This window comes from Indicator indicator, chromosome 13 (genome assembly GCF_027791375.1).
Source record: "Indicator indicator isolate 239-I01 chromosome 13, UM_Iind_1.1, whole genome shotgun sequence".
Lineage (NCBI taxonomy): Eukaryota > Metazoa > Chordata > Aves > Piciformes > Indicatoridae > Indicator > Indicator indicator.
The window spans coordinates 19,403,154-19,419,095 of record NC_072022.1 but is presented as its reverse complement, the minus strand read 5'-3'; the positions used below and the strand labels follow the sequence as shown (position 1 = coordinate 19,419,095).

The 15,942-nt window shown below is 53.4% G+C and overlaps 1 protein-coding gene across 1 annotated transcript; it reads right to left on the bottom strand.

Moving 5' to 3' along the window:
• Nucleotides 1–2,558: 2,558 nt before the first annotated feature.
• B3GNT7 (UDP-GlcNAc:betaGal beta-1,3-N-acetylglucosaminyltransferase 7) lies at nt 2,559–10,006 on the bottom strand. The gene is made up of 2 exons (XM_054386168.1): nt 9,996–10,006; nt 2,559–3,762 (listed from the first exon to the last, which is right to left on the bottom strand). The coding sequence occupies exons 1-2, from the start codon at nt 10,004–10,006 to the stop codon at nt 2,559–2,561; spliced, it is 1,215 nt and encodes a 404-aa protein (XP_054242143.1).
• Nucleotides 10,007–15,942: the final 5,936 nt, after the last annotated feature.

The following is a 15,942-nucleotide window of genomic DNA, read 5'->3' as shown; positions in this document are numbered from 1 at the left end:
TTTTCCCACAAAGGGTGAGGTGAGTACCCCCTTGCTGCAGGTCACCAGGATGGTCTGAAGTTAAGCTGGGTTTGAAATGCAGCTGGAGGAGTGTGTGAGAGAGAATATATCTGCTGGGCCTTGTTAAACACCATGCCAGGCTCTGCAAGGAAGAAATGCCAAGCTGGAGCAGGGCAGCCACAGCCCCCAGATGTCAGCTCCAAGCAGCACTTCTGTCACTGTAGCCCATTACTAGGTTTTTTTTTTTGTTCCAAACCAGCCATGTCTTAGTAGAAACCCACCAACAATGACACGAGGTGAGATCTTGGTTTGTTTTTTGTTGTATTTTTTTTTCCTTCTCTTCCTTTAAACCTTTATTTAGAAACTAGAATATTCACCAAATCTACAAAGTTTCTCTGTACAGGTCCCACCAGGCGAAGAGCAACACTGAGTGATTTTTTTTTTGTGCACAGCCCTGGCTCTCCATAAGGATTGCTACAGAGAGCAAGAGCTGTCCCTGCACGTAGGATAAATAGACTTAATGTGTTGTACCTGACATAAATTACAGAGGTGTCAATTTGAAAAGCACTTCTGAGCTCACTCCCATTGGAAGGAGGGAGGGGAAAAGCAAAGGAGGGTTGTGTGCTGCCTAAAGCCCAGCAGGCACTGGAAACGCCCTCAGGGCTCTGCCCTGCCTGCCCCAAGGACACAGTGCTGCTGGGTGAGCAAATTTCACAGTATTGCCTGGTACCAAGGGCTGAGCCCTGGGCAGCAAGGGGCTCTTTTCCCTCTTCAAATCTACATCTAGTCTGAGCAAATGAAGGACACTTGCCCAGAAGTGGTGTGGCTTGGCATGAGGGTGCCTTTTTTTGGCTGGTTTATGCCCTTTTTGTTTGTCTTCCAACCTGGGGAGCATACACACTTGGAGTAAATGTTAACAGGCCTGTTTCCAAAACACATGAAGAAAAGGAAAGGGGGAAAAAAAGGCACTGCACAGGGGGACCTTTGAGGTAGTCGAAATTTTTTCCTTTCAATGTCTGGCACCAGAGAGGGAAAGAGAGCGAGCACACGTGTGTCTGTGCGTGGTCAGGGGGATGGAGGTGGCTGTGCACATCCACACCTGGGGACATCTGCATGCACAGAGCCTGTGCCTGGGTGCAGGCATACCAGTGCCTCTGCACAAGTGTGACTTGGCGTGGGCCTGTGGCTTTGCTCACGCCTGCAGTGGGTGGCTGGAAAGCTACTGTGGCCCCTCCATGGCCATGTGCCTCTTTGTCACCAGGGGCTGGTTGTGTTCTATCAGGGCTTAGGGCTCCCCTTGACAGCTCCAGTGGCCCTTTCAGCCCAAAGAAAAGGCTGTGTCTTGTGATACCACTCCCTGTCATGCTTCTGGGCCTCATCCTGTAGAATAAACACTGCAACAACCCTCAGGGGATCAAACCTAGTCTGAAACATCAGGACCACCCCCCCCCAGCTTCACCTTGTCCCCTTGGACCCTACTGCATACGCCAGGGCAGTATTGATGCTTTCCAACCTGCCCTCAAACATCACATTCAATGCAAAACCAGGGCCTAGGTAGAAATAAGGTGTTTGGGGGCTGTTATCACCCTCTGAGGCAACCCCGTTAGGGTATCAAGGCCTGGAATATCTGAAACCTGAGCTGAGGTCTCAGGTATGGTAAGCCCCTGGGCTGCTGCTGCTGGGGCTGACAAAGTTTCTCTGCCACTTCCTGGGCTGTAGCCCACCTCATCCCTTCCCTTTCCTGCCAGGAGGAACAAATCCCTGAGGAATTTCAACTGGGTGCATTCCTCCAAGTGCACGCAAAACAAGGCAGGCAGGAGGGCTGGAAAGACAAGCACAGCCCAGGCTGCTGCTGGGAGAGACCCCCAACGACACAACCACCTGTCTGAGACCCCAGTGAGGGCTCGGGGCTGGTGAGGTCCAGCCTCGGAGGAAAGCCCCTTTCCCCAGCTGTGTAGTGGGCACACAGAGAGGACTTTGGTAGGTGCCAACCCAAACCACACAGGGTCAGTGTCAGCAAAACCCTGACCCTAAGGAAAAAAGTTGAGAGAACTAATAAAATCCCTAGACTTTTTGAGGCAGGGGGGGTCTCATGCACTTGTAAACCGCTCAACTCCCTTGGAGCAGCTTCCCTGAATAGCCAAACCCTGAACAACTCCAAGAAAAGCCTGTGCCACATCCTTCCCTGACTTCCCCAACCCCATCCTTCATGATACTCTGGTGGAGGTGGTACCTAAAGCAGAGCACAAATCCCTCTGCCTTTTCTCTCTCTATCTCTTCCTTTTGTGCTAGATGTGTTTAGTTTTTGTGTTTGGTTTTTTTTTTTCTCTTTTCTTTCTCTGCAAACCCCAACCCAGCTGGAGATAAGCGAACCACATTACAGTACAGGAGCAAACATTATCACAAACCCTGTCCATGAGTGCAGTGTCTCTGCCCTCCTTGCCCAGGAGGGAGATGCCCCTGAAGGACTTGTGTTCCACCAGCAGAGGCTCACCCCATTTCAGGGCAAGAATCTATTGTCCTGGCTTCTCCAGTCCCAGTTCTCCAGAGAGACCGAGCTAGAGGACATGGAGTTTCCTGGAGCATGTCAAATTACTATGGACCAAGTCCCACATTTTCAGCAGCTCTGGAGGCAACAGTTTATGAACCACCAACATACTCCGGAAAAAACATGGCTCCTTGTTCATCTTGCTGTTCTTGTTCTTCACAATGCCAAAGGTTTTGAAACCCTCATGGCCCACAGGTGATACTTTAAGGACCTCCAAGCACATCCCTAGGAAGACATCATCGATGGGGTACAGCTCCAGTGTCTCCGAGGTCTTGTGCAGCCTCTTGGCAAGGGGTCCATCCATGATGAAGCCCCCACCCCCTGCGTAAGGTGGGTAGTTGTTTTTGTTGTAGAGGGCGTTGGGGATGTAGTACTTGTTCTCCTTCTTCCGGATTGGCTTGGCCTTGTAGAGGACATCCCCCACGAAGAGGTCCTCTCCCTCCTTCTTGTCCTCCAGGAACTCCAGGATGTTGCTGGGACTCACAAACACATCGTCGTCACCTTTGAAGATGAAGCGGACGTTGTCGCAGTAGATGTTCATCCACTTCAGGAAATGGACCTCCTTGAGGGTGAGGTTGAAGAAGCTGTCCAGGAAATCCCACTGCAAAATATCTCCGTAGATGCGGTTCTCGTAATCCAGCAGCTTCTGGTAGTTGGCTTTCTCTTCTTCCTTGGAGGCCGTGCCCAGCAAGAACAGTGTCCTGATCCTCTTGCCCTCCACTTCCTTCTCCTGGCCCCAGGTCTTCCGGATGGCCTCGCGGCGGTCGTGCTGCGTGATGATGGACTTGACCACGATGAGCAGGTAGACCTCTCCGCTGCACTTCTCGGGGTGGTTGATCAGCATGGGGAAGTAGCGGCAGTGCCGATAGAGCAGGAACTGCTGGAAGTTGGGCTCCAGCCCTTTGAACCAGTCCACTTTGCTGAAGTTCTGGTTGGCTGAGCAATTGGTAGTGATGACATCCCAGGATTTCGCCTGCTTCGCTGTCACGCTCTCCTCCTCCTTCACAGGATCTCCCTCCTTCTTGCTCTTCCAGAAGGCGTTGGTGAGAGAGAAGGCGCTGTCTCTCTTCTGCGTTTTCAAGGGCTCCAGAGGGGGCAGCTCCTTCTGCTGCTGGCCCTGCATGAACTGGCTGGGGGCCATTCCCCGTTGCAGCACCGTCACCGTGACCCCCAGCAAGAAGGAGAGGCAAACTGTTTTGTAGATGGTTTTCTTCCTAAAAAGAGAAGACAGGGAGGTAAGTGAAGGAAACTGCAGGCTGTGAGAGGCTTGTCTGCAAAAACACCTCCTGGAGAGGTCATGGGATGCTCATAAACTGTGTCACATCACCTTTGGATGTACAGCAGCTTTGTGGAAAGAGATGTGGGACACCTCCACACACTCTTCCCACCGGCGTCCTGCTTGTGGGGTGGCTCTGGGGCCACATTTAACCACAAGGACAAGTACACGGCAGGTGACTGTGGTGTCATCTGGTAACCCCCTATCTGCAAAAAGAGGTACACAGGAAAGATGAAAATGGAGAGACAGAGAAATACAGCTGAGTGTTCATGAGTGAGAAACAGGGGGAAGGCCAGCAAGGTGGGGTCTGTTATAGACCACCCAATCAGGGTGAAGAGACAGATAAAATATCTTTAGGCACCTGGAAAAAGTCTCACAATCATTAGCCCTTGTGCTTGTAGGGGACTTCAACTTCCCTGATACCTGCATACTGCAACAGAGAGGGATCAGTCCTGGAGGTTCCTAGAGTGGGGGGAGAACTTCCTGACAGAGCTGGTGAGGGAGCCAACCAGGGAAGGCATCTTGCTGGACCTGCTGTTCCTGAACAGAGAAGGACTTGTGGGTGATGTAGCAGATGAAGGCCATCTTGGGCACAGCAGTCACAAAATGATGAGTTCTCTATAATTTTCTCTAGCATCATATCGCTCTATCGTGACAGAGTTGTTGGAGAAGTAAAGAGGAGAGTCAGCAGAACTGCCACCTTGGATTTCCAGTGGGCAAACTTTGGCCTGTTTCAGAGACTGGTTGACAGAGTCCCTTGGGAGGCAATCCTGAACAGCCAAGGAGTTCTGGAAGGCTGGGCATTTGTCCAAGAAGGAAGTTTTAAAGACACAGGAATAGGCTGTCCCCATGTGCCAAAAGATAAGTCAATGGGGAAGAAGGTCAGCCTGGCTGATTAGAGACATTTGATTGCAGCTCAGTGAAAAAAAGAAGTTTATGGTTGTTGGAAGAAGGGACAAGCTGTTCAGGACCACAAAGCTGTTGTGAGCCTATACAGGGAAAAAATTAGAAGAGTCAAAGTCCAACTAGAAATTGGCTTCAGCTGTTAAAGAAACAAGAAATGTACAAATATGCTAGCAACAAAAGGAAGACTGAGGGAATCTCTGACCTCTGTTGGATGTAGTAGGCAACATTGTGGTCGAGGAGGAAGAGGCTGAGGTACTCAGTACCTTCTTTGCCACAGTCTTTAGTAGTAGGACCAGTTGTTCACTGGATACCCAGCCCCCTGAGCTAGACGATAGTGATAAGGAGCAGACTGAAGCCCCCCATAGTCCAAGAGGAGATGGTTAGTGACCTGCTGCACCACTTAAACACACAAGTCCATGGGACTGGATGGCATTCACTCATGAGAACTGGCCCCTTGGTGCTCACCAAGCCGCTTTCCATCATTTACCAGCAGTCCTGGATAACTGGGGAGGTCCCAGTTGATAGGAGATTGGTAAATGTGATGCTTACCTACAAGAAGGACCAGGAGGAGGATGCAGGGAACTACAGATCTGTTAGTCTGACCTTGGTGCCAAGGAAGGTCATGGAGCAAATCACCTTGAGTGCCATGATTCAGCACATGCAGGGCAACCAGCATGGGTTCTTGGAGGATGGGTCCTGACTGACAAACCTGATCATCTTCTGTAACAAGGTGATCCACTTAATGGATGAGGGAAAGGCTGCAGATGTTGTTTACCTGGACTTCAGTAATGCATTTGACAATGACTCCCATGTCATCCTCCTGGAGAACACAGCTGCTCATAGCTTGGATGGGTGGACACTTTACTGGATAAAAATTTGGCTGGATGGCCAGGCCCAAAGAATGGTGGTGAATGGAGTTAAATCCATTTGACAGCTGGTCAGAAGTGGTGTTCCCCAGGGCACAGTACTGGGGCCAGTTCTTTTTAATGTCTCTATCGATGATCTGGGTGTGGGGATTGAGAGAACTCTCAGTAATTTTGAAAGGAGGTTGTAGTGAGGTGGGTGTCAGCCTCTTCTCCCTAGTAACAAGTGATAAGGTGGGACATGGTTTATCACTAGATTTGTTAGAGTTGGAAGATAGTTGTACTTGAGTGTGTGGGGTTCTGGGGGTAGTAGGTCAAACTGAGGTCCTTTTGGGGGCGTCCCACTGCTCTTCCCCACAGTAGATACATCTCTCAGGGAATCATACAAAGAATCACAGAATGTTAGGGCTTGGAAGGGACCTCAAAAGATCATCTGGCCCAACACCCCCTGCCAGAGCAGGATCACCTAGAGGAGGTCACAGGAATGCATCCAGGTGGGTTTTGAATGTCTCCATAGAAGAAGACTCTACAACCTCTCTGGTCAACCTGTTCTGGAGCTCTGTCACCCTCACAGTGAAAAAGTTTTTCCTTATGTTCAAATGGAACCTCCTATGCTCCGGCTTGCACCCATTGCCCCTTGTCCTGTCACTGGACAGGAAAGATGCTGTCTCTTGGGACAAACCCTGGAGCTTGCCAGGAGCTTGAGAAGGATCCTCCTGTGGCCTTTGCAACAGAGGGATGGCTGCACCCAGAGACTATGAATGAATCCAATACCCCCAACCTGCTTTCCCACACAGTTAAAGGTGAGTTTCTTGCCCTGCTGCCATGGAGAAGAGGAACTGCCCACTCTGCCTGTCTGTACTGTCTTGCTCATGAGCGCCTGGCTCCCCTCCGCAGCTGGCACATCTGTACCAATTTCCTCCTGCTGCAGTCCTGCTTGCTCCAGCTGCCTTAGGTCATCTCCCCATACAAATAAGCACCAGGCACTGGTGCAGCAGATGGGCTCCACATGCCCACCTGGGGCCTGACAAATTCCAAGGATGGACTTACCTCCTGCTACTTCCATGTGGAGGGGAAATGCCAGGTGCTTGGTGACTCCCAGATCCCCTATCCCTGCTGGTGGGTGAAAGGGCCAGACTGATCAGCACCACTGGGAAGCTGCTGGGGTTTGGGGGTTGGCTGCAGCATGGCAAGCTGCTTGGTAGACAATCTGATACCCCTTAGGCTCCCCAGGGCAAGGGGACAGCTTTGCTCTTGGGGACTCCAGTCACCCTGAAACACAGGACCTCCAAATGGGAAACGGGGGACCCAGGAGCTTTTGGGACCTCCTGTGTCTGACTTTGCCTTCAAGCACAAAGAGCTCAGCCCTGCATTCACGTGGGAAAACTGTGATCGGGTAGCGTGGACTGTGAGAGCCAGTGTGGAAATAAGTAATTACAGGCAAATGGACAGATATTCCCTGGCTGGTTTTATGTGTGACCACTCATCTGAGACTGATGAGGGAGCAGTTCTGATTAGATGTCACCATTCCTTTAACCCTCTCCAGCCCTGGCTCTGAGGTTGTTCTCAGAAACCCTTTCATCTGGTACAACTTCAATCCTGCACAGCCAAGCCACATTTAAAACCTCTCATCAGGACTTGGCAAATCCCAGTCACCTCCGTATAGGAACCCCAGTTGCACCAATCCCATCCTAACCCCCCAGCCTTACTCCCACTCCATCCCATCTTTGCACTCTCCACCACCCCAAGGATGACTTGTGATAAAATACCCAGCCTGAAAGATGCCCAGAGGTTCCCCAGAAGCCATGGGCAGGGAATGGTTGATAGAATTTAACAAATTTCACATTTGTCACTAACTGGCACAGATGGGTTCTACCCTGGGCAGGCTCTGCCTGCCATGGAAGGGAGACACTCACCCCTGTTACCCTCCTTGGCTCACCACTTTTAATTTCAGCCCAGGCAGAAGACACTGTCCTGAGGCTGAGGGGAAGGTTGGGTAGCCTGGGTGTATCTGGGTCCTTGAGGGAGGTGTTGCACAACAGCACAGAAACTTATTGCCCTTCCTTCAGACAACGCCACTTGCCAGCTCTCACCAGCTCAACGTGTGATCTCTTCTGCCTTGTTACAAAGACCTATTTAGGATTTTTCCTACAGGTCTCACTCTGCAAGCCATGGGGCCACCACCAGTGAGTCCAGCCAAGCTGAGAACCCCACAACCATCTTCTCCGTTGCAGAAATCCTGTCCCTGCTCTGGCAGGAAACCAACAGGGACTACAGGAACCCTGAGGCACAACTGCAGGAGATTCTCTCATCAAACTAAGGATTTTTGGGGGTCAAAAGAGTGACAATCACAAGCATATCTTTTCTGATCTTGAGTCCCTCTCCGTGGTCTCCTAAGCTGGGAAGTACTTTAGTGGGGAGAAACTACATCCTGCTCTCCAGAGACCCCACAAACCAGGGCTCTGCAGGAGGCAAGGGTGGCACTTTGGGTTTGCTGCCATTAAGAATAAATTACCCTGAGGAACAACCCCCAGACAGTCCCTCTCAGTGTCCCCAAAAGACTGGAACAGCAAGTTCTGTGGGACCTGAGGACAGCAGCAACCCATGCCCATCCCATCTTGACTCCCACTGGTGCCAACTGGGACTGGCAACCCCAACCGCCAATGTTGGTGACATTGAGAGAGCCTCGAAAGGGTCCCAACCCACTCCTCCTCTTCCCTTTTCTCCACCAAAAAAGAGCTGAAAAGCCTCCCTGTGAGACGGCCATGCCACCGCCACAGTGGTTAAATATAAATCTCCAAATTAGAGGTGGGCAATTTCTCTTTCAGGTGGTGAAGCTGTAGGGCAGGCGAGGCCCCAGGAGACTGGGGCTCTCCATCCCCAGTCCCTGGAGGGGCACACAGCCACTTTTGATCTGCATAAAAAAGTCTTTGATAGACCAGGGCTGTCTATTTATTTGCATTTTCCTGGCCCCTCAATTACTGAGCCGGCAGAGGCACCACCAGCATAGAGCCCTTTCTGTTGGATGTGCCAAGGGCTTGGGAGAGGGAGCAGATGCTGGGCAGAAAGCACTCAAATGTCTTCTGGGGCAGCCTGCTCTGACTGGGTATGAGCACTAAGTGGGACCAGTTGTCTCCCTCCAATCCTGGGCTGTCTGGGGACACGTCCCCTTCTTAGAAAAGATGCCTGGTTTAAATACAAGGTGATAACAACACAGCGCTGGGAAAGAAACAGGAGCCAAAACCCTGGATGGTCGTTCCCCATCCTCCACCCTCCCCCACCGCTGTGTGGGCATCTGCTCCAGCGGGACAGGGACCCCACGGAGGAGGTCTGGCTGCCCCCCCGGCACCACCACAGAAACCAGCCTTTTGCTGGGAAGCACTGGGGCAGGCATACCCAGGGGAGGGTGGGGGACTGACCGCCAGCCTCCTGGTGCCCCCGTCCCGGCTCCTGCCATGCAGACCTCCGACGCCCCGGATGGCAAAAGGTTTGCGCTGTGAGTGGACACCCCCAAGAGCCTTCCTGGAGGTATCGTGGGCGAGGGTGCTGGCGGAGGACCCCGCCTGGGAACCCTCCGCAGAGGAATGGGGACAGAGGGAGAGGGGACACGCGCCGTCCTTTGCCCCTTTCCTATGCGCACCCTCTCTACCAAATCTGCCCTTTCCCAGCCAGCCGCCCCCAGGGCACCCCTCGGAAGGGACCCGGTGGAGAAGGGATCAGGGAGCGCTTCGGGAGGGACCCGGTGGGAAAGGGACCGGAAAAGATTCTGTGAGGAGGGCAACCTGGAGTCCCTGGAAACGTACTCAGTAGAGAGGGGAACGCAGCAGCCCTCGGAAGAAACCCTGTGGGGAACGGAGTGAGGCACCCCTCGGAAGGGACCTTGTGGGCAGGAATCAGGCGGGGAGGGGACCTTGCAGTCCCGCAGACTCTGAGCAGGACGCAGCGCTGGGACGGCGGTGACGGACGGCGGTGACGGGCGGCGAGAGCGGAGGGCAGCAAGGGGACACCGGGTCTCAGGCGGGGCTGGAGCGGCGCAGGAACAAGGCAGTAGCGGGGCTGGAGGGGCGCAGGAGCTGAGTAGAAGCGGGGCAGTCCCGGAGCAGGAGCGGCGCAGGAGAGGAGTAGGAGCGGGGCAGGAGAGGAGTAGGAGCGGGGCAGGAGCGGGGCAGGAGAGGAGTAGGAGCGGCGCAGGAGCGGAGTAGGAGCGGGGCAGTCCCGGAGCAGGAGCGGCGCAGGAGAGGAGTAGGAGCGAGGCAGGAGTGGCGCAGGAGAGGATTTAGGAGCGGAGTATGAGCGGAGCAGGAGCGGCGCAGGAGAGGACTAGGAGCGGAATAAGGAGCGGCGCAGGAAGAGGAGTAGGAGCGGCGCAGGAGCGGGCTCACGCTCCCTGGCAGTCACTCACCACTGGAACATGCTGGGAGTGGGACGCGGCGGCCGCTCCGTTGCTGGCCGGGACTGCCCGCGGTCCAGGCGCTTCTCTCTGCCCTCTTCCTCTTCCTCCTCCTCTTCTTCCACCCCCCCTCCCTAATTTTTGCCTTCTCCCTCCCCTCGCTCTCCGAGGTGGAGCCAAAAGGGATGTCAGAGCAGGTAGGTTAACTCTTGCCCTGCCCCTTTGCACACCCCCCCCCCCCCCCCCAGCCCCCCCTCAGCCACACCAGCAGGCAGAGAGAGAGCTCCCCAGTGCTGCAAGGGGCAGGGGATTCCAGTGCTCACCAAGAGAAGTGCTGCTGGCCTCTGGAAAAGCAGTATGAGTCCTTCCTGTCCCCCCAACACAGGGAAGTCACTTCAAGATGAATCCAAAAAAAGGAACTGGGGTCCAGCCCCAGTTTCTCATGAGGACACTGAGATACAAGCTTTGTCTCTGTGCACAGCATGGTTTGGAATTCCTGGAGCAGTGGGGCCACATCTTTCCTGGGATCCACACATTACCCAACACCCCACTTCTCCTTGGACCCTACCTCTCCTGAGATGCACCCCTTTCACAACCCACATCTCACTCAGGCTCTACACATTGTCAGGGACCAACACTCTGCCCAGGACCTCCATTTCACCAGGCACCCACACTCTGTCCTGGGACGCATACCTCACTTGGGGTGCAGGAAGTTGAGATGAAGGGTTACTGTAGCAGAAGGGTGTCTGCTTGGCATGCCAGGACCTGTCTCATGGGTCAGATTTGCACCAGCACCACAGGCAGGTGAAGTGTCCTTCCAAACTCTTCCTTGCAGCCCCTGCTGCAACCATACCAGCATAGGACATCCCATTGCCCGTTGAGAAGCAGATTTAAGACTTTCCTGTCCTCCTGTTTGTAGCATTTCAATTAAGGGTCTTTTTCAGCCATGATAATCATGTCTCCCTTTTTGTCATCCTCCCATTCCTACCAGCTGTTTGTGTCAACCATGAAGCCAGGCTGGGAAGCCTGCAGGAAATCCTTTGGGATATTTCCTTTCCTGCCCAGCAGAGATATCCCAGTCCCCTTCCCCACAGCCTTTCTGCATCGTGTGCTGAGGGTCAGGCTCTACCACAATTCTCACAATCCCCTGGACACACTGTGTTTGTCATGGGAATGGCTCTTCTGCTCCAAGGCTGGACAGGCAGTGGGACCCACACAACCTCTGCTACTCAAACAGCATTTGGCCCTGCTCCAATAAAACACTACGTCCAGCTCAGTTTGGGGAGGAAAGCTGCTTTCTCAAAACCTGCTTCTCTCTCCTTATCTCATGTTACCACTTTCCCAGATGCCCTGCATTTCTGCATCCTGGAGAATGCAAAGCTCCCCAGGAAACATTGCCCAAACAGGCTGCACCAGCTCTGCAGAAGCCCACAACCTCTTTATGACCACTGAAATTCCCTATGCACCTTCCTGATTCCCTTTTAGCCTGTTCCCACAGTCCAGAGGAAAATCTGAATTTGCTGAAGTCATGGTCCCAAGAAAACCATAGCCATGAGATGCACAGAGAAAGGGTGTCAGGGGTACAGTGAAGAGCAGCACTGGATATTAGCTTCAACAGAGAAGGATTCATCTCATCCCTGTAGCACAGGGATGGCAGGTGCACACCAGCCCATGGCTGGGAATTCACCCTGCTCTGGAAAGAGGGGCTCACAGTGGAGGAAAACCTCATCGGAGAGCCTCCTCACCACAAACATCCACAAAGATGATCCACAAAGATGTGAACGGCAAAGTCCCAAAATCACAACCACCACTTCCTCCTTGCAACATGCTCTGGAACCACAGTGGGAACAGGGGTGGCAGCTTCCCCACCATGGGGAGCTGGAGTAAAACCCCAAACACAGCCCTGGAATGTGTACTGCAGCTATAGGAGATGCCCAGATGCTTTGGGTGTGTGACAGTGTCCTGCAGCTCTCTGGATCTCCCAGCACTATCATATCCAGCACAGGGCTGGCCATGGTGCAGCATGTCCAAGGGCTTGGCTGCTCTGGCATGGAAGTGGCACTGCAGGGCGGTGAGGAGGGCTCCTGGCAGCTTGTAACAGGGAGCTCTGTCAGCCATGCTCCCAGGCTTCCTCCTCTCTGACGGCTGCTTCCGCACAGGAAGGAGGCAGGGCCTGGAGCGTGGGGGCTTCCGGGAAGCTGCCATACTGCTGTGCAGGGTTTTGGCTCCAATAACCCCCTCTGTGCATGCAGACCTGTATCCCACCAGCCCCTGTGTTGGAGAGGTGCACGTTCTGCTGCCTGGCATCATTGCAGACCCAGGCCAAGATAGCTCTGCAAAGCTTTCTTCTCATGTGGATGAAAGCCAAACAGTGTCAGGTCTGGGGCTAATGACAGGGACAAGCACTGCCCTAGGCACCCCTGGCACCTGTTTCAAGGCTGAATCTTACAATGGAAGTGTTTCATCATTGTATAGAGGAGTTTAGGGCAAACCCAAGCCTTCGTGCTCTCTGGAATCACCTTGGGAAAGCAGAAAAGTGGCAGGCAGGATAAAACCAAACTGAATGTGCTTTTTCAAAAAAAGTCCTCCTCCAGACACCTTCTCTTTGCCTCTTCCCAGCACCTGGCAAGAACAGGTTTTACCAGAGCAGCCACAACCCCTCTGCTGAGAATGAAAAAGAGAAACTTGATTTTTTTTTACTTCATCCAAAACTGGAGCCAGGGGTAGCATCACTTCACCACGTGCAGACCCAGCAGATCTCCTGCCCAGCCCTGCTTTCAGCAGAGCTGCTGGAACTGATGTCCTGCCCCTCCTTTGCTGCAGCACCCAGCACCCTCATTTCTTAGATCTAAGCCATCAGACTGAAATTTGGAGGCACCATGTGGGGTTTTTTGGCACTGTAGGCAGAGCTGTGGGTGTCAGGAGAAAGGCTCTTGGGTGGCAGGCATAGAAAACCTGAGCTCCTTTGCCTTGCATAACACTGGTGGCGTTTTGAGGCATTGCCAAGGTGCTGCAGTGCCCTGAGAGCTGGCAGAGGAGCTGTGGGAAATGGCACCCAGACACATTATGGTTGTACTGTACAGGGATGCAGGAGGGCAGAGAATGCATGGACCTCCATGGGTGACACCCAAGTCACGGCCGTGGTGACAACAGCTCCTGCCAGCGGCAGCCACCTCCACCTAACCTCCACAACCACAGAGAAACACCCAGTACCAGGGCACCCACTCAGCTCCTTCCCTCTGTCACTGCTGGAAATGGGGGCAAGCAACCTGTGAGGACATGAGGCTTTGGAGCTAGCATCTAATAGGGCTACAGGGCATCATGCAGGCAAAAAGAAAGGGTTGAGGTGATGCCAAAGTGGTTCGTTTAGATGTTCTCAAAGCAATTATTTTTGTTTGTTTGTTTGCAGAAGCCTCTTTTCATTTCAAAGCAGACCTGAATTTAAAAGCTTTATAAACATAATAAGTGCAAAAGAAAGAAGTGGGCTTTTTATGGTGAAGTTTATGCAATCCCAGGAGACCGGCTTGTGGCAGTTTGACCCAGCCAATGTTTTCCCACTGATGTTTTGGGGGTTGTCTCACGGGGATAAGACGCCCTGGTTCCTTTGCTATGAGGTTTTTGGTGGTGTTTTCTGATTTCTTTCCATTCTGGTAAATTATACAGAGGCAGAAAAAAGCCTCATCCCTTCTCCTGGTGACTCTCACACCTCCTGGCCACCACCAGCGCTGTGGTGCCTGGGGCTGGGTTTCACCCCCTCCCAAGATCCTATCGCCCCATGACCTGTGCAGACACCCAAATCAGTCCTTTTGTCCCCAAACCTCTAAGCACCTGGAGGCACACCAAGCCTGACCCAAGAGCAGCAGCACAGGGTGGTCACACATTTAAGTTTTCCTTCATTAAATCATTCACCTGTGACATACCCTGGGGTGGGGAGCGAGGCCAAACTGTTTGTTTAACTGAGCCAAACTTGCACCGCGTCAGGACTCCGCAGGCGCTTGGATGTGGGCAAACATCCTGGAGGCAATGCGACACGATAAGGAACATCCCTTTCTCCTTGCACATTTGTTTTCTAAGCACCTTTCATGATGCTGCTTGGCCTCCACCAGCCGGTAGAGAGTAGCCCTGGGAGGCTTGCCCATCACTGCCACTGCTGCTCTCGTGTGGAGTGCTGGTGACTCTGGCCAAGAACTCTGACCTCAGCCTCTGCTGAGAGAAAGCCCCTTGGGCAGCTACAATTAATTATTACCCTGGTTTATTGCTGTGTGAACACCGTCAGCTTGGAAGCTAGGACAGACGTCATGTACCTGGCCGGTCGGATCTGATGTGGCATGACAGGAGACAGCCACTCCCACAGAAGGCTCCCTCAGCTTGCCCAGTGGTAACAGGACCATAAACCGGGTCCTGAGCACACATTAGCCCGAGGCCCTGCACCCCTTTCCATCTCAGCAGGCTCCCAGACAGATGCAGGAGGAGGTTTTCTAGCTTCCCAATGCTGAGCTCTCCCTCCTGCTCCACCGGCCCCAGGCAGTTTGTACTGAAATACCGGAGGCTGCCGCAGCACCTCCAGTCACAGCCAAAAGCAACACCCACTGCCCTCCTCAGACTCAACCCCCCTGGGATTTGCATGATTTCTTCCAAAAATGGGAGAGGAGGAAGAGCTGCTTTGCACAGTGATGGCCAGTCCTGCTCCACCCTGCTCAGGAGTCCCCAGGCTTCTGTTCTGTGCAGCCCCAGCTTGCCTCTGGGCTACATGAGAGCACAGTGCTCAGCACATGGCAGGGGTCACTGACCCTACAGTAGCAATGCTGGGATAGGAGGATAGGATGAGACCTGAAGGTCATGGGGACAGGGAGGTGGCACAGTGTCAGTGGAGGTGATGCTGGTGGAGCCATGTTCCTGGGTGAGACACAAGCCAGAAGCCAGGACTGTCAGGGAATCATTATCCCAGCCTTTGTACCAAGAAGCCACAGGAGCAGGGCAAGGGGAAGCTCTCAGCATCCTGGGGGAGCAAATCCATAGGGCCAGATCCACCCAAGGGTTTGCCTCCTTGGGCTGCCTCTTCCTCAGTTTCCCCAATGAAAAGCTCTGCTGCAGCTTTGGGGCTGCTGCTCAGCAGGGATGCAGCCTCCTCTCCATGGGGATTTGCACCCCTGGATTTCCTGGGGAGCCCACTGTGGCCATGCTGTTGCTTTAAATCAGCAGCTGGATCCAGCTGTGACTGTGAGTAACCCTCACCGCATCCTTGCCCAGGCCTTTTATGCATTTTCCAGCGGTTCCAGAGGCACTTGGCGGCAGCACATGGGGGAAACCAGACTCATGCTGGCGAGCAGAGAGGGGAGGGAAAAGGGAAAACATTTCCCTTCCTGAAGGAGCAGGGGGAGCCTGATGCTGAGGCTCCAGCAGCAGGCACAGGGGAGCAGATGGCTTGTGGGGCTGTCTCTGCTGCATGCCAACAGCTTCATGACTGGACACAGGGGACCAGGGGCCCTGGCTTGTCTCTCCCAGCCCAATGTGTCCCTGTAAGATGTGCTTATCCCAGTGTGCCTCATCTTACCCTTCTCTGCTCACTCAGTTCAGACTCGTGTAGAAAGCCTCAAGGTCTGGGTTTGTCCTGTGAACTCATGGTGGGATGGCATCCAGGCACTGAGGAAAACAAGCACATAAGGATGAAGAAAGCCTAGAGGGGTGGCAGTGTGGGGTTGAGACAGGAGACACATTCATGCTGCCATGACCTTGGCCACAGGAGGGGAAGAGAAGAACTTGTCCCGCTGCCAGAGGGGCTCACATCCCAGACCCTCCCAAAGAGTAAAGATGAAGAGAATGAACAAGGAGGGAGAAGTTCCCAGGTTGGAGGGTTGGGAAAACTATGTTATACCAGTGCTGAAGCCAGCAACTGTGCCTGCAGAGATGCTCCTGCATGTGGAGACACTCCTGCCTGTGGCAGGGACCATGGGCCTAT